The following is an 18529-nucleotide window of genomic DNA, read 5'->3' on the forward strand; positions in this document are numbered from 1 at the left end:
CCGTGACACGACTAACCACACTTTGCCAGGTTTTGTCGGATGTGTATATTATTATTTTAGCAACGAATGCAAAGGTATCACTAAAACGTAGTTGGCACAATTAAAAAATGACAATGTACACCAAGAGACTCCCTTTGGCACCTTCATGTAGCTATTTTCATGGAATCGTGTAGCATTTGAAAGGCTGCGTAAATAAGATGGTGGCACCAAATTTGATACTGATGGCTTTTATTGATGCATTCTGTTACACAGGGGAAAAATGAAGTGAGCCCACGAAAATCAAGAAAACCAGGAAGACACGTTCGAAACAATGAGGATGGAAAAGTATATCTTTACCCAATTTGGCAAAACTGTGAACTGTTATTTTAAACCTGCCCCCCTTCCCCCCCACAAAAAAAAGTGATATGGCAGTTCAAGAAATGTGCTTAAGTTAGAACAGACATAAAAAAAGTACACGTTAGAATGCAAGCTACGTGAATGACTCTCCAAGTCTCTGCGTTAACCAGTGTCCACCTGACCTTCTGACACACACTTCCAGCACAAGGAATAACAAAAACTTCACGCGTCTACAATAAAGAGGCACACACAAAACTAGGAGAGAAACAACATTGCTAGCAGGGGTTGCAACAAGTTCAAACCAAATAGGCAAGGGTTGAAAACAGGCCAGAAAAGATAACGAAAATAAAAAGAAAGGGTCAGAAGCACACAGCATGTTTGTCGTACACTTGCCGGAAAACAGCATAAGAGCATAGGCTACAAGCTGCTGCTTATTTCTCTGCTTCGGTTTCCTCTTGCCAAAGGAAATCCGCAGCCTTTCACACTCAAAGGGCAACTCCCACTAGCGGTGTCAAAATTGAAACAAACACCAGGTTGCACCATCTTTGAAAGAGTCCTTCCCCCTCCCGGAGCACAGGCAGTAGTGCCACACACCGATGGCCACTGATGACGCTCCCTCCTCAGAAAAACCCCAGAGCAGACGCAGAAAGCACGAGTGCGTAACCTCGTGTCAGCACCATTTGTGCTCTTTTCAAGCCAGGCTTGGCAGCAAGTGCCGTTTGCTGGAGGGGCAGCCATCTGCTAGAGTTTGGTGCAATGGTTGTCTTATGTGCTCCCTGGGTGCGGCCGACTGAAAGAGGGAGGCTCACAGGGAGGAGGACAGGAAGATGGCTGCTGCAGTCATTAGCTGGGGCGTGCTGGCAGCCCCGGAGTCCGTTCGTTTCCCCGCGGCGGTCGCTTGTCATACAGAGAGAGACTTGAGGAGAGCGTTCTGCTTAAGAGTCGACGTGGGGGTTTGGCGGTTGTTGCCGTGGCGACGACATTACTGCGAGGCGCACGCGTTGGGACCTCCTCTCCCTCAACCCATGTTTTTTTTTTGCTTTTTCCCCAGCCGGGGTTTTTGCGGATGGGGCTGCCTTGCGTTTGCTGTTGATCTCGGGTGCCATCGTTGTCGTCGTCTGCTGTCCCGCGTTGTCTGCTGGAGCCAGGAATCCAGTTACCCCCCACTCCCAGGGGGGGCTGATGCCGGTGGCGGATCACACCCAAGGCGTCCAGCCTTCGTACAGCAGTGCCAAGTTTTCCAGGCGCGTTGCCTCACTGATTATATAATCCACCTGGGAAAGAGCGGGACACAGCGATGCAGTTAATATCAATGTCTGTGATAAAGTAATTCGTGAGGAGCCAGTCTACACAGACAGTCTACACAATGCAAGCAATAAATGCTGGTGTATTAATGCAACCAGACCACACAACACAGTGAATTGACTGTAGAGCCTGGACAGATGGGCACTGCGGAGCGCTTCATATGGTCTTGCTGGTGTTACACTGCGGAGTGAAACATTACTTGAGGCCATGAGAAAATGTTTCTCACACGTATGTGCACAATGTCTGGTGTTTCCAGAAGGTCACTAGATCATCTGAAGAGAGGTACTATTTTTTAGGGACAGTGGACCTTCAGACATGTGGTGACAAAATTTATAACGATTAAGAGGTGCTATAAGTGGAGCAATGACTGGCATTGCCTGCCAGGCTAGAACCGCCTGCAACACCACCACCACTACCAATAGCATTGAAAGCTATCCCTCACAACATTGCAAACATGGCTTCACAAGTAGCTCACCTTTATTATCACAGGTGCCGTTGTAATGCCATGACCTAAAGAGCTATTTCATTACAAGGTCCGCTCCCTTCACACAGCACTACCTGAACCAATTTGAACCAAATGAACGAGCCCAGCACTTCCTTCAAAAGGCAAGTGCAAGTTGTGCTGTGAAAATTGTGGGGAGCATAAAAGCCCATTTATTCCAGTGCACTGCACCAGCAAGTGATTGCGCTCTCTGGCTACGACTGTCAATAAAATGAATACAGTATTTCATAAAACAGTTCTCACAAAACGAAAACAGTATTTATTTAATATGAACATGCCGAGCTCACTCTACGTACTCCTCACTCCTAGCCTCGAACGCTTGCGGACACGTGCAAGCTCGCGTCTGCGCGCCCATGTATGCGCAGAGAGTGTGGCGCGATTTTGAACAGCTCTTCTCTGTTATCGTGCGCTTCCTTATCGTTATCATCTCCTCATTGCAGCACATGCAAAAGTCGTCTCCCGTCGCCCCCTCCAACGACAGACGTTTTTCTCATCGATGCTGAAGTCCCGCCCGGCTTGAACGTTTGACAATACCTCTGCGGCTAGCACAACTTTTCGTTTGTGGCATCACCTTTTGGTGCCATTACGATAACGGCACGCTGCACGCCGATACTTAGCCACCATACCGATACAACGCAGGTCAAAATGGCGACGTCGCTCGTGTACTTCGGTTGGCTACTGGCGCGGCTAGTAGCGGCTGCGATACCGGCTTTTCTAGATGCCACAAGCTATGCACCATAGTTATCATATTCAATTACAAACTGGCGCGTTCTTTAAAATCCTCGAATCTAAGCCGACCCTAGAGTTTGGTATATGGCTATTTGAAAAAAACTTTTGGCCCAGATTCGAATAAATACAGTACTTCTCGCGTATAGCAATACACATCGTTTCAATGTATGCCGCCATCTGGCCTTACTTACCCACATCTGCCGCAGTTTTGATTTACTTGCACTACAGGTTGACCGAGCGTGGCTAGAACCGGAGCTTGCCTTCTGCTCCAGTCACATGCAGAGCGCAACCCCATAATGCACAATGGCTGGTTTAAGACACAGAGTGAAATGCAGTAACTGCTGGCGAATTAAGCAGGCCTCACAGAGTGAACAGTGCCACACGATGCATGCACGCAGAGTGATATAGCGTCGTGGCTGCCCTCACCTGCTCGGCAACGCTGGAGCGCTTGCTGCTGTCGGGGTCACGACCGTCCAACTTCATCTTCACCCTCCGCCACACTCCCACCGCATAGCTGTTGCGTTCCTGCAGAGCTGCAGACAGAACGCGGGAGCACAACCAGATGAGCACACACTGCCAAGGTAATCAGTGTGGGCTGGCGGCCATTCTATCTCTTTGAGGGACCAGGCCAAGACAGAACAGGGGCAAAAGTAAACGCACAATATCACTGAATCCCAATTTAATTCATTCGCGATACGAAGACATTTATCTTTGCTTTTGTTCTACTAGTACATTCTTTTCTGTCCCGAGAAAAGGCAGTTGGAAGTCAAGTTGCTTTCATGCATATGCTTTAGTTCTGTTGTATGGTCGTGGTCTCAAGACAATAGATACCATGTGTTGGGAGATCATCATCCTAGTTCTTACACACGTGCCTCTGAATCTGAACAACCAAACAGTTTGCATCAATTTTAGCCACATGCAGCATAAATGTCCAAAATTCAGCTTACTACTCAGTACTACCAACATTTCTGTAAAAGAGCCAATGGCCTTGTTCTGGGCAGATTTAGTTGCAACAACCACAACAAAAATTTCCGAAATCCATTCAAATTTACTTCACTGGTAGAACAGGAGAAGTATCTTGCAGTATCACTTTCGAGAATATGTAGTTTCATTTCTGCTGGACGTAGCGTACAGTGTCGAGCCGCGTTATTGGCATATTATTAACAGCCTAACTATGCAACATGAAAGTAATGTTTATTGCGGGTACGACATTCCTTTCATAGAAACCCACTTCAATTGACTTTGCCAACCAATTTGCACAGAAAAAAGTGACATATCAAAAATGAGCGATTATGAATGTGCCTGTAGTTAATTTTTAGTTTGAGCAGACATTGCCGATTGCACATTGCTATACATGCTGGTCTTGTAGGGTTGCTTTCACAAACCAACCTTGCATGTCCTGCCAATGCCAAGCAAGCATAAGCCAAGTGGACATTGTTTCACTTATTTTACTGACTGAAACTGAACTGAACAGACAGAGTACCAGCTTGTGGCATAAGTAAACAAGCTCGTTACCAGAAGTTATACAAACTTCTTATGCAAGCATTTTGCCAAGAATTCTCCTTTTTTTCCTCTCCTGCAACAAAAAAAACTTCCTAGGTCCCACTTTGCCATTGCCTGTATGTCCACCACCTAACTCCCAATGAAATCAATTTGTGGAAACCGAAGTCTTAAAACCACCCACCACTGTCTAATTATTAGCTTTAGGTGTCACTATCATAGGCACAGTAAGTCTCTTGTTCTTTGTCTCCTATGTGGTGTCTTGTAACAGACAGACAAAGAACCTTATTGAGGTCCAGAGGGTCTAGCCAGCTCGCCGCTAGTTGCTTCCATGTCAGAATCGGGAGGCCAAGCCTCTTTGCTCTTTCACAGGCCCTCTGGACGGCCATAGACTGGATGTTCTCGAGACTATCTCAAGTACCGATACTTGAAATGGGCTCGTCCCAGCCCTGTTCGCTGGTGAGTGTCATATCCCGTAATGCAGGACACTGCCAGAACATATGAGCTAGAGTGCTAAACCTCTCCCCACAATCTGGGCACTGTGGATCAGTTTCTGTGTTAATCCTGCTTAGGAAACCTCACGAGGGATGTGACCTCGTCTGAAGCATCCTAAGCGTGATCGCTTGAGATTTACATTGTTGTGCGTGTGGAGCGGGAAGCACCTATGTTCCTCTTTATAGTGGGAGACGATCTCATGGAAGGTTAAACAGGGGTAATTGGAGATTGCAGGGAGAGGCCTTCGTCCTGCAGTGGACATAAAACTGGCTGATGATGATGATGAAACAGCCTCCGACGGTCAAGGTTGCTTTACACATGGCTATTGGTCATTTCTCGACAGCCTCTGACTTCTGCACGACACCTTAATGATTATTTATGTTAATTAAATGTTTGCTAATTAAACTTAACTATTTGTGCACAATGAAAAGAATGCTCATGACTAGCACGGATAATGCCCATCGACACTCAGTGAGGACAGCCGGTGTAAAACCAATATTATGATATCACATATTCGCCCACACAATTGCTCTCACCTTTTCCTGTCCTGGGGTCCTTGGTCACTTTCCGATCTGGTGTCTGCTCCACACTCTTGCCGACAGTTGCGTTCTTTGGCTGGTCAAGGCCATCTGAAAGAATTTAGATACAGTATGTGGTCAGAGTCGCAACCTGTCACTTGTTGAGCTCTGAAGAGTCTCTTTTGAACTCGTTCAATTGAGTAGCATGAAATGGTTCCCTTATAAAATAGTTGAAAACTTCATTGCTTTAAATGGGTGTGCTGCTTTCAAATTGCCAAAAAAACTTTTTAAAAAGTTACCTTTTCTAAATTTTATTTGTACCTTCCAGGACTCTTACTCCAAGCAGTCCAAAAACTTCTTTACTGAAAATAATGTATAAGTACTCCTAAACATTTCTGTCCATAGAGAAGGTGAACTACAGAAATCATAGAAAGACAGTGTTCTTTTATTTTTTTAAATAATGATAGCTGCACAATGTATGCAATGCTAGTCTGCAACCTTGCTCTGAGCTACCATCAATGAAATGGCCCAAACAAGACGAGGATGGTGTAAAAAACGTGTAAAAAATGGACATGGACACCAGTCCATTAAACTTCTTTTTGGGCTGCCCTCTCGTTTATCCCATTGTGCAACTACAATAGCCGCTAGCCACCTAGCCATTCTCACCCTGAGCATTGGCAAGCTCCGTGAGCCCATCGTAGACCCGAGGAACCATGGCAATGAGTTCGGAGAGTGCCTCCTGGGCACTGTCGCTTGGTGTTGTATCGGGAGCCAGCAGGGTCCTCACTAGCTCAGAAGCACGCTCAGAGAACTGCAAATCAAGGTGACCGAGAAAAGCAAAGGATGCCAGATAAGACAAACAACCACACAACATGCGCAAATATAGGCGCACCCGTTAATGATGAACTCGAGAGTTCCGTGAAATGCGGTTGCTGCATCATTAGTCTGTTATATGCAGACTTCTTTAAAATGCCAAAAACTTAACAACACGGTAACTGGCATTGACAGTTACAACCGATGCTACTGTGCACAGAAAATACGATTTTCAGTACCTTCATTTTTGTTCCTGGCACATTTCCTGCATTGAACTACAAGTTTAAAAGCGTCATCTAAAGAATGAAATGCGGCGACGCAGCTCCTCCGAAATGGTGCCCGCCCGGTTCGGATCACCTGCCATTACAAAAGTACGAGTGAACCCACCACCATTCTATTGTTGATAGCTGGCGATACATTTTAGTATCAGCGGGACACGAGCAGATTTTAACCAAACGTTGTAACCAAACGTTAACCAAACCATAACCAAACATTTTAGTTAGCTGGAAGCGGAAACTGTAAAGGCAAAGGTCTTGCCACTACCTCAGCAGCATCGGTCAAGAGCCGCAAAGTTTAGTTTTGTTATGTCGCTTCAGATGAAGAATAGTCAAGTTTGAAAGGTAGAATGCTATCGTGAACTGTTATCAGCAACAACGTCAATGAAAAGTTGACAAACTGTAACCGCCAACTCTTCGCAATTTTCCGTGGCAGTGGCTCAGTCATGCCGTGTTCATGCTGACTCATGCCGTGTAAGTATCGACAGGAAAACTCGAGTGGCCACTGGTTCAAACTGGTCCAAATAGCGCACATAACCTAGTGCATGCGGTGCCGCATGGAGAAATGTGCAGGAGTGAGAGTGCTGCAGCTGTAGCTTCAGAGAATGCACGCAACACCACGAAGGTGCCTCACGGAGAACTCCACACAAATGGGCTACTGCTGTGGCCTCCGAGATTGGAGGCCACGGCCACAACTACATTGCACTACTTTGCCTTGATGCACACTGAAGATGTGCCTCAAAGACGAGCGAAAATCTGTGGCGACCCCCCGCTCGCTCATCTCTGCGGTTGATAGGATAGGATAGGAATAACTTTAATAAAGTGCCGGCAAACGACGATTTAACGAGTCGTGACGCTGGCCAAGCGTCCACCCGGGGTTATACCCTACTCTGCACTAGCCCAGTTGGGCCCGTTTGTAGTGGGTCATGAGGCTTGTGCTTTTCGAGTGCACCCCGGGCCTGCTGGACAGCCCATAGTTGTGAGTCCTTGTCTGCTGACTGCAGTGCACTTTGAAGTTCTGGCGGGTAAGTCCTGGAGGTAGCTGCCGTCGGGAACCTGGCACAGTCCCACATGATGTGCCATTGGTCCGCCGGACCCGCTGCACAAACACCGCACAGCCCACTCGGATAGAGCTCTGGGTGAAGCACGTGCAGCATTGTGGGGGCGAGGAGTGACGCGGTCTGTATTTGTCTTAGGATTACGCCCTCCTCCCGACTGAGTGCCGGGTGGGGAGGCGGCATTGTCTGTCGAGCTAAGCAGTAACACTTGGTTACTTCGGCATAACTAATCAATCTGTCCTTGGTTTCGAACCACCACACGGAACGGTCACTCTCGGGGGCGCGGAAAGTAAGCGCTCGCGCCGCCGAATGGGCCATCTCGTTGTGGTTCGGTGAGGATGCACACTCGCCGGCGTGCACCAGGAACCACTTGATACGGACGGTGCTGCCGCGGTCTTGAAGTTGGAGCTTGCCGATGATGGCGGCCGCCGGCGCGCATATTCGCCCCTTGGCAAAGTTGCGCACGGCATTCCTCGAGTCGCTGAGCACGGTGCGACACTCGGCCTCGGTGATCGCCAGAGCGATGGCAACCTCCTCGGCGTCTGTGGCGTTCGTGCACCGCACGCTCGCTGCCGTTGTCTTGGTGCTGGTAGCCGCCGCAACGACCACTGCCGCGAAGCCTTCCCGCTTGTATTCCGCGGCGTCCACGTACCGGGCGTGCGGGTCTTGGGCGTGTTGCTCGGTGAGGGCCTTGGCCCGCGCCTGCCGCCGTTCTTGGTTGTATTCTGGGTGCATGTTCTTCGGGATGGGGTCCACGTAAATGTGGGCCCGCGCCTGATCTGTGATCTCACACGGTTGCCGGCTGGGAGCTTGGGGGTTGTAACCCAAGGACGTCAGTATACAGCGGCCCGTCTTGGTGGTAGAGAGGCGCTCGAATTGCGCGGTGAGCTGCGCCTCGGCTATTTCTTCTAGGGTGTTATGGACGCCGAGCTGCAAGAGCCGAGCCGTACTCGTGGTCTCCATTAAACCCAGCGCTGTCTTGTAAGCCCATCTGATCAGCGTGTTGATCTTGGTCCTGTCAGTGACGTGCCAGTTAAGGTAGGGCGCAACGTAGGCGATGTGACTGATCACGAACGACTGGACAAGGCGCACGAGACTGTCTTCACGCATGCCCGCCCGTCGTGTAGAGACTCGATGTATGAGCCGGATGGCGTCCATTGCCTTGGTGGTAAGCTTGTTGATGGTCTCGTCGTTGCGGCCGCTTTTGTTGAGCAGCAGGCCCAGGACCCTGATCTTGGGAACTTCTTCGGGGATGCGTTGCCCCGATGCAGTCATAATTTTGATGTGATCACACGCCCGAAGAGGAGCGCGCTTCCGTCCCGGTCGAAGCGGTGTGACGACGAACAGCTCGGATTTGGCGGGCGAGCACATTAGGCCTGTGCCATCAAGGTGCTGCTCGATGGCGGTAACCGCCGCTCGCAGCTGTTGCTCGATGCTGGCGTCGGTGCCGCCGGCCGCCCACAGGGTAATGTCGTCGGCGTAGATCGTATGCCGGACGCCGGTCCCCGTTACTGCCCTCGCTACCCCGATCATGACGAGGTTAAAGAGCAACGGCGATATGACCGAACCCTGTGGAGTACCCGTACTGCCGAGCTTGTGTTCGGGGAGCTTGATGTCTCCGGCGTGCAGTTCTACCGTGCGGTTGAATCTTCATCGCGGTCGGACTGGCTCAGGCCCAGTTAGGGCACGCTTCTGTGCTTCGGAACTTCGCATGCACCCTCCTTTTACAGTGAGCGGGTTTGAAATGTTCGTTGTAGCAGTGCGCCTTTTTTGAAAATGTTTGTTATACGATCGGGACGCAGTTTCAATAGGCAGGGCCATAAAATTGTAAATGTCACGAAATGCAGCACACACATTGCATCCTTTATCTGCCCTATTTTCCATGCTACAGTCTGCACACAATAAATGCTTTGGGAGTTGCAATTTTCCGTGGCGTGGAAATAACTAAAGGTACGGAAACAATATTTGTGCCTGGAGATTACTTACTGCAGCGGGCACTGGACCCGTGCAATTGTCTAGTAGCGAGTGCTTGCAGTCCAGTTATGTGGTCTCTGACCAGAGCATGCATTTCACACATTCACCGAACTGTTTCTTTAATTTTCAACTGGAAGGTTAACGCAGAATGGTCGAATGACTGGTTGCTCTACCCAAAGCAACGTAGGTGCAATGGGAGGCACTGGAGGGCGGGGCTCAGAGTGATTTTGTCCACTAGAGGTGTTTTAAGGCCTAGCTCACTTTCGCTACGCGAATGCATTTGGATTCTCCCTCCATCAGGATGCAGCAGCCGTGGGTAGGCCTCGAACCCGCAACCCCGTCGTGCTTGGAAGGAGAACACTCCGCCCACTGACCACACCAGTGGATGGTGGCATGAAAATGGCAGGTTTGTGAAACTAAGGAGTTTTGAAGTAAGTAAATGTCAAACAACGCAACAGAAAAGCTCATTTTATAACAGGGCTGAATTTTCTTGCAAACGAAAGTTGCAGGCTGCGTGTACAGAATGTGCTTTTTAAGGGTGCCAGACAAAGTAATCATAAGCAACATATCATATTTATTCGATTATAAGGCGGGGTTGCCTAGTTGGGGTGCCTCGGAAAAAGACTTAAACATGCACACTAAAGTAAGGTAATATAGCATAGCCAACGGATGATTTAGACTCGGCGAGGATTACCCGAAATATCAAATAATTGGAAGCCCCAGGAATAATTATAATAATCGGTGCCGATTATATGCAAATTCTGCCTTGAGGTGCAACTTCACAGCAGTGCAAATTTCACCTCAAGATGTGACTTCAAGGCAGCGCAACACGCGCTACCATAAAGTAGCACCACAAGGCAATATTCATGCTGCTGTGGAGTCAAAACTCGAGGTGAAGTTCGTATATAGTAACTTGCACTCTACTTTCACTGTTAAATGCTTAGAATGCTCGGTGCAGGTTATGTATGCAAAAATACTGTATTGCCTCACTTGCCAAGGTTTATTGCTACAATTCATGCAGGCGTCCAAACCTGGATCACTAGAAATGTGGTTCTGCTGCTATATTGAAACAGTAATTGAATATATCAGCCTCGCATACATGCGAGGAGGGGGGACTTTGAGGCTAAGGATTCTGGGAAAACACCTTGCCTTATATACGAATAAATACGGTACACACTGATTTTTCAATGTTGCCTGTCACTGTGTAAAATCTGCTGACTGCTTAATCTAAGCTGAACTTATCTTGTAGGCCCATTAACCAGACTCCAGCTATTTCGGGCGGTGATACAATTTCTTGCGTCACCATGCGATTTTTGACCAGCGATATGCTTTCTACCATGAAACCACTGTGGAGACGTTTATAGCGTTTTAATTCAATGCCCCCACCTATGGTGCACTCAGTTCCCATTTAATGTCCTCGGGCACTGCAGAAAGCTGCGTTGAACTTGCATATTTGACAAGCACGTGCGCCGCAGATGTGAGCAATGCGCAGTCAACACGGCTGCAAAACCAACAGAGAAGCCAAGTGGACACACAATCACATTTGGCCCAGTCGGCTGAGCAGGGGAGCAAGAACAGTATTATTTTCCACTGCTAGCATTACCACTGTGCACATGTGAGCAGCTAGTTAGGATACATGGGTCTCGGCAGATCAGACGGTGAACGATCAGCGAACGCTGCCTGTTAATCAACCACACAGAAACTATCAGAGAGGGGTCAGCAACTCGGGCTGTGCCAGTTACCATGGCAACGCCAACAATGCCGCCAAATAAAATCTGGCATCACTGACAACTTGTTGCAACCGCTTCGTAAAGTGCACAGCTTGCAAGAAAAACAGCCTCACCTGCCGATAGGTGGCAAGATACTCCTGCACAGTAGTGTCCTCCTGCCGCGCCAGCGACTTGAGCAGCGAGCGCAGCTCGGACAGCAGCTCGTGGTGCTTACCCAACACATCTGCCCGCAATGTTGACACCTGCGTGGAGGAGGAGAGGTCGTCACTTTACCAGATGCAGCGAGGTTGCACTTGACGGCAACTTCGCTTGAACTACGCACTGTGTTGCAGCATTTACCTTCCTCGCATGACATTAACAGAATTGCAGGAGTCGATTTTGTTACTAACCTACAAGAGACAGTGCTCCATTGCAAGCACTATCTGACATTGTGTGTAGTTCGGGCACGAGAGGAAACAGTCTCATTGAGCAAGTATCCCTTGCATGAATAGAGTAGAACCTCGTTGATACGTTTTTAAAGAAACTGGGAAAAAACCTAACAGCAGGGAAAACGTAACAGTGAGGAAGATCGCAAACTGCCACATCAGCAACAGCACTGAATGGCTGCAAGTAATCAGATGTCTCTGTGCTTGTGCTGTGACCGGGGACAGCATGTGTATATTAAACGAACACGTACAATGCCCTGTGACAGTGGCCCTGTTCCACTCTAAATATCCCTCATTGCAATATTTTGTGTATGCTTCACCGCATAACGCGACTCTATTGCGGCGAAGCTGACTAGAGAGAACAGGCGATTATGCACTCTTGCCGGCCTCAAAATAAATGTAGCCCTGCACTCGGTTCCCAGTAGTGTGCAACCAGTGCGACCAGTAGGGTGCAACCAGTGCACACTCCGAGTGCTTCAACAACTCTTCATCAACTGCTCTGTGCACGTTGCTTACTCAGTTGCTTACTGCAAACTGTAGTAGCTTGTTGCATCGCACCGGCCACTTGTTGCAACATACGATTCTGGCAATGCATACATTTATCGTCTTTGTAGTACAATGTGAGAACAATTTTCCCTCTGCACCGCTAAATTTACAAGACTGCCACGTTCAAATGCAACGTAGGATGTGGGAACATTATAGAGTGGCAACATATCAAAGGGGAACGCAATATATAGGAGTCAATGGGATTAAGGTTGGGAGTGTCAAAACACGACCAAGCAGCTGGCAAAACACAAAAGCGAGGAACGTATCAATGTGGTTCCACTGTACAGTCAACAACTGATAATTCAGACTACACAGGGAGCGTAAATAAGTCTGAACTATTGAACGTCCAAAAAGACTAATGTATCCACAAAAAAATTATTTTATTTATGCTTTAAGGCCCCTGTGCAAGGACGAAGTGATGGATTGATTGCTGCATGCACTTCCGCTTACGTGCAGCTAAGTCCACCTGTATTTCAGCCAGTTTTGTATTGTCTCTATACACCGATGCAAGGACTGCAAAAGCTAGAGTCAGATCCACATGTGAAGGCTCCAGAGCACACGGCACATCATCATCATCCGACTTAACGTCTCTATTTGATGGTGGGAGAACTTGCTCAATTGTTCCGTCATAGTTCAGTTCAGCAGACGACGACACTGCGCTGTTGACATCTTCAATGTCTTCAAATGTAACGGCGGCAGAAACCGGCACACCGCAGCCTAGCAGGTGATCAATGATGTCCGCAGTTGAGCTCACTGTGGTAGGCAGCAATTCAGGCTCTTTAGTTGCGGAGTCGGGCTCATTGGCACCGAGACTCAAAAATTTGGAGTCGGACTGCGAGAGCACCGTTGGTGCCATTTGATGCGGACTGTCAATAACTTCACGAAAAAGACTTGCTGTAGCCAGCAGAGTGTTGTCTGGAAAGCATACTAAGCAAACAAGTACAGGATGCTGGAACGCTGTCAAGAGGGCAAATTCAACAAACAAGAGCGAACCGTGCACGGTGGTGTCAAAACGGATGTGATGATCGCTATGTTGATGCAACCTCACAATTTGGCAAAGCCTCCAAGATCGCCATTTGCAGTTAAATCTCCGAGGCCATATTTCATGTCTCGTATCTCTGGGGCAATACTTGATGTCTCGTCGAGGTTGCCAGAGGAGATAATGGCGCCAGAGTCGACGTACGCTACAGCCATGGACGGAGTTCGGATAATCGAATGTAGAGCTGGCGGCTATCCGAAATATCGGCCATCTTTACGCAGTAAGTCTATGGGGCCATTGGCAGTGCTGCGAAGCTGTCCGAATAACCGAGCATGTCCGGATTATCGGTGTCCAATTTATCAGTCGGCGACTGTATCGGGTAGCTGGTATTACTGCACACTAAGAGCAACGAAGGCCCTTTTTATGTTTTCACAGCGGTAATGCAGTGTCTCCTATTCCCAGGATCTTTTAAATCTCACAGCATGCATTCATAACTTACATTACGACAGGTGTTCAACTGACAAAATGTACACATACAGTCAAACCTCGATATGTCGAACACGGATATATCGAATTATTGCGTATATCGAACACTTTCTATATCACGTGGAAAATCGCATGCATTTTTAATTTTTTATTTCGAACGGGGCCGGATGTACAATGGATATATCGAACTCCGCCGCCCCAGACCAAGTGCGCTCTGTTGACAGGAGGCGAGCTTTTCCGCAACACTCTCGAAGTTAGCGGCGGCGCGATGGGCGTTTCAGACTGCTGCGTACGACAGCTGCCCACATCTGTTGCGCCGAGGGCGCCATTTGAACGTAGCGGCGTACACACGCGGCGGCTTGGCATGGCCGTGGCTTGGCCAGGTTGGCTAGTTTGACAACACGTGCGTCTCGGTGCTGCCGTTTGTGCTACGCCAGTTGTGTGTGTGGCGTAGGCCTGTCGTGGTTGGTGTGATGGCTGCAAACGCGAAGAAGCGTACGACCCTGACATTTGCTGCGAAATTGGAAGTGATACAGCGCGTTGAAAATGGAGAAAAAAAAGCGAGCGTCGCCGAAGCTTTCAACATCCCTAGGAGTACTTTGAGCACTCTGCTGAAAAATAAGAGTGACATAAAGGCCAAGGCGGAACAGAACCAGCACTCAGGCGCGTGGCGGGTGCGCAAAGCTGCCTTTGAAGACATCGAGAAGGCGCTGTACAAATGGTTTATCGACGTAAGGGGCCGGAATATTCATATATCGAGACCAATGCTACAGCAGAAGGCCAAGAACTTTGCGTTCATTCTCGGCGCCGAGAAGTTCACTGCTTTCGGCATGCGGGTTTCGTGACCCGCATTGAAGAAGCTTCCGAGGAAGCAACCGAAGATTTGACGTTGGATGGCACAGAGGAAGAATGCCAGCTTGAAGAAACCTGGAGCCAGTTCGAGCGCTTTGTCGGTGCTGAGCCACACAGCATGTGCATTGAGGACTTCGTTGGCAGTGACGACAGAACCGGAACAGTGGCGGAGTTAACAGACGTGGAGATCGCTGCAGAAGTGACTGCTCAGCGGCTAAACGAAGACGCTGCCGAGGCTGATCCAGCAAGCGCTGATGTTGCAGCACTCCCTACTGCAACTGAGGCTGTAGCTGCTTTGGCCGTTGTACGCCGCTACTGCGGCACAATAGAAGGGACTGGACTGTCTCTTGTGGACCGTTTGGACTATGTTGAGGACGCCGTGATCAAACACGCGGTTGCCAATATGAAGCAGGCTACGCTGCTTCAGTACTTTCAGCGAATTAAATAAATACTTTGTTTGAAGCTTCATGTGAGTATCTATTGCGCCACGATTGGTTCATTGATTGATTTGTGCTAGTTTTTGACGCGTTTTCTACGTGATTTTATATATCGAATTCTGGCTATATCGAACTATTTTGCGATCACCGCGCTGTTCGATATATCAAGGTTCGACTGTATTGTGCATACACAGTTGCGATGGAACCCAACGGTTATTTTAAATAATATTTGGTTTCAAATGAAGCAGTTCATCAAAGTTCCATCCTACTATCAACCAGCCCTGAAAAACTCTTACACCTTGGCATCAATAGCTGTACGAGTATCACGCGGTGGTGCTCTCACCTGGCTCTGCAGTGCTTCCCTGCATGTATCTCGGCTTGTCTTGGCCTGCTCCAGTTGTTCCCGGCAGGCACCAAGCGCCACCTAGGGACAGCACACAGCACAACACTAATGATAAAGGTGTGCCCTACACTTCCGTCATGTGATGGGGCTTAATTACAGCTATAGCAGCTGCAGCTGTCTCCATAACAAATTGTCAGGCACACAGCACATCAAAACACGACCACTACATGATAAGGGTGTGCAAATATCGAATATCATCGAATCAAATTGAATAGTGAATGTTTGAACAATTCAATTTGCAAATTGAATATATATTTAATTTGTCAAATATTCTATATATTCGGTGTAAAGACCCGTGCAGTGCCACATGCCGCCTGCGCCCTGTAGCCCCTCGTGCTCGATGTCGCCCAAGCAAACGTTTGGGCTTGTCCACCAAGCGCGCTGCAAACAGGCTGCCTCGGCTGGCGCAGTAGCGGACTGTCACTGAGCGTTCTATAACGTCAGCCCGATGCAGGGATCGCGTAGACAGCACCCGAAGGGCGCAATTTGCAGAACGGCACTGCGCTGGCCGGGGCTGCCTCTGTCAGTACAAGGTTCGTCTGGGTCAACAGGACCGATCGAAATGATAACGCTACACCTGTACAGAGGGAACATCAACAAAACCAGCTTGTATTTCATAAAGCGCAAACACATGTGCGAAGGTTGGGCCAATCAGCTGTCGATAGGAAGGTAGATCGTGTTGGATATGCACATCAAGGAACTTCCCGCCATTTCAAGAGCCATTAATATAACCCACTCATGTTATCTCGGGACCGATCACTGATAAGCCACCTGTACAACCACATTAGCGGTATTTAGCGGCAAGCACTCCCCGACTGCTTGCGGCTCATTACCACATCAGCCAGTAGCAAATTTTCGTCCCGGCTACACTGCCTTGGCCATTAAGTCTAAATGGCGCTGCTTCATCGGGTGTGAGCGAGTTAAAGTTACGGTTTGGTGCCATATCGATGCTGATCTAAGCGACGTGACACTTGGAAAGCTGACATACCGCCTCGCAGAGAATTTCCTTCTCAATATTGGTTTGTTGGGCATGGTGTGCCTCGCAAACAAAAGCGAGAGACGGTGGATGAACGAGGAGGAGAAGGGGGAGGGAGGGGGTGTGGAGAGTGTCAAGCTTTCTGCGATGCTCCAGAGTTCGGCTTTTTTGACAGGTGGCAAATCATACTGAACCTGATATGTGAACGGCACCTGCTCTTTACCATCAGTGCCAGCTATGCGTGTAGCGGTAATTGAGTAATGTGATGTGTGGTCCTTTCATCCAGCACGCAGATTGACCTTACGATAACCCACCTACTGCAAAGTAAGGCTAGCCTTTCTGCATTTTCGAGAAAAATGGACAGCAAAACTTCTTATGCAGTAAATTAAAAGACTGCCACAAAACACAGGTCCACGATTTAACGGCAAACCTCATTCAGTACAACAGAACGTCACTAATTCATTGAGATTAAAAAAAGTACTTGACTTTATTCAAGAGAAACTTTATGATAAAATATTTTACAGATTTTCATATACAGTCAACATTCCATTTTTCGGTCTCCCTAGGGGCTGCGAATACGAAAAATCAGGCAGTTCGAAAAAAATGAATGCCTTTTACTGCCCCTAAGGGTTCAAATTGCCACAGACACGTCCGAAATAGCTCTGAGGGCCTGCCAGCAAACTTATTAGGTGTATCGGCGCTCGTACCTTGACAGGAGACGGCAGGTGCACGTGTGTATCATTAAAGAATACATAGCGTGTCCCATAACAGTTGCCCCTTCCCACTGTTGGTATGCTTCACCGCAATACTTCGCATATGATTCACCATGTAACACTGCTGTATTGAGGCGAAGCTGATTTTCAGAAACAGTATTATGCAACTCGTGCTTTCTGAGCTTCGGAGCCATTGGCGAGGATTACAAACGCAGAGTCAGCGCCATTGCTAACAGCGGCAAAATGTTAATGAAAAACAAGGCACCGAAACGCAAGAGGCTTGGTATCTAATGTCGAAGTAGCTAGGCCTAGCATTACTGCGGCGGTGGCTATGGCTGCCAGCGGATTTCCTGCGAGAGCGCCAGTTAGAGGTGGTGAAGTAATCTAAATGGAGCCGATGGTGGCTTCAACCATGCCGTTTTGGACCTGCGGTCATGCAAAATGTCTGGAAAACCGGATGGCGAAGGGTTTTTGCATCCGAAAGTTCAGACGTTTTTATACAATGACTCTATGGGGTACCGTGGCGGTGCCGCAAAGGCATACGAATTATCGGGCATGTCAGAAAAATCTGCCGTCTGGAAAATCAGTCGCTGACTGTACTAAAGGTGAGCTGCACTCAGTGCTGACATAATTTGGTGTTCCCTTTAATAAGAGTAGACCGTGTAGTATACCTTGACTATCTATACGTATGTTACCAATCTCTTGGTACATTCTTGTTATGCAATGCTAGGAGACTATTGAGCATGTGCAGCTCTGTGCTTTTTCCTTCAAAATCTGTAAGCATTAAATTTTATTAAAAGTTTTCTGATATTTGATTCGATATTTGGCTTTTCTTTTTTGATTTGATTCGATATTCGATTCGAAACCCACTATTCATTATTTGCACACCCCTACTAAATGATATTTCAGATGCAGAGGGGACTAATAAAATATCTCACTAATCTGACACTTTAAAAAACAAACAAATTTCACCAGAAAAATCAGATTTTTCAGCACACCAGTGGCACTGAAAGCACGATACTAAAAGCCTTTTGGTTGGTTTTGGGTCATGATGAACGCTTTGCAGAAATGTAGAAATAAAAATTCAAAAGGAAACGAAAGTGGATGAAAGGGCAGCTTGCCACAGGCAAGAATAGAGAGCGCATGTTCCACATTGTGCATGCAACACTTTGTACCATTAAGCTACTCCAGTGCCATCCTCCTGTCCACTTTTTCCGCAAATCTGTGTATGTGCACCTGATACTAGAGAATTTTAGTGCGTCCTGTATTTCGGCAAGCGAGGGCTGTTTGCCAGTTGAGCAGGGGCGTAAATGTGAGCGGCCAGATTGGTGGCGCCAGCTGGTGGTGCAAAGCTGAACCCCACAAACACAAAGCCAATTACTATATTTTACTTAGCTGCTGGCATAAATTTTCGACGCCAAGATTTTCGACACCGAGTGGTGCAATTGTGTTCACGCTACGCCGCTGCTGAAAATTT

At 48.1% G+C, this 18529-nt stretch overlaps 2 protein-coding genes across 3 annotated transcripts in view; one reads left to right on the forward strand and one right to left on the reverse strand.

Moving 5' to 3' along the window:
- Positions 1-211: 211 nt before the first annotated feature.
- nonC (serine/threonine-protein kinase Smg1) overlaps positions 212-18529 on the reverse strand; it is a 130767-nt gene continuing 112449 nt past the window's right edge. For both annotated transcript variants that reach the window (XM_055069804.2, XM_055069803.2), the window contains 6 exons: positions 15304-15384; positions 11349-11477; positions 6052-6196; positions 5404-5496; positions 3299-3405; positions 212-1610 (listed from right to left, as the gene is read on the reverse strand). In XM_055069804.2, the coding sequence (XP_054925779.1) occupies positions 1533-1610; positions 3299-3405; positions 5404-5496; positions 6052-6196; positions 11349-11477; positions 15304-15384 (633 nt within the window). In that variant the 3' untranslated portion in view covers positions 212-1532. The remainder of the gene's footprint in view (positions 1611-3298; positions 3406-5403; positions 5497-6051; positions 6197-11348; positions 11478-15303; positions 15385-18529) is intronic.
- On the forward strand, positions 14390-15228 carry LOC140219952 (uncharacterized). Its single transcript, XM_072290126.1, has one exon. It carries the CDS (start codon positions 14390-14392, stop codon positions 14969-14971), a length of 582 nt encoding a protein of 193 aa, XP_072146227.1. The 3' UTR covers positions 14972-15228.

Source organism: Dermacentor andersoni, chromosome 8, assembly GCF_023375885.2.
Source record: "Dermacentor andersoni chromosome 8, qqDerAnde1_hic_scaffold, whole genome shotgun sequence".
NCBI lineage: Eukaryota > Metazoa > Arthropoda > Arachnida > Ixodida > Ixodidae > Dermacentor > Dermacentor andersoni.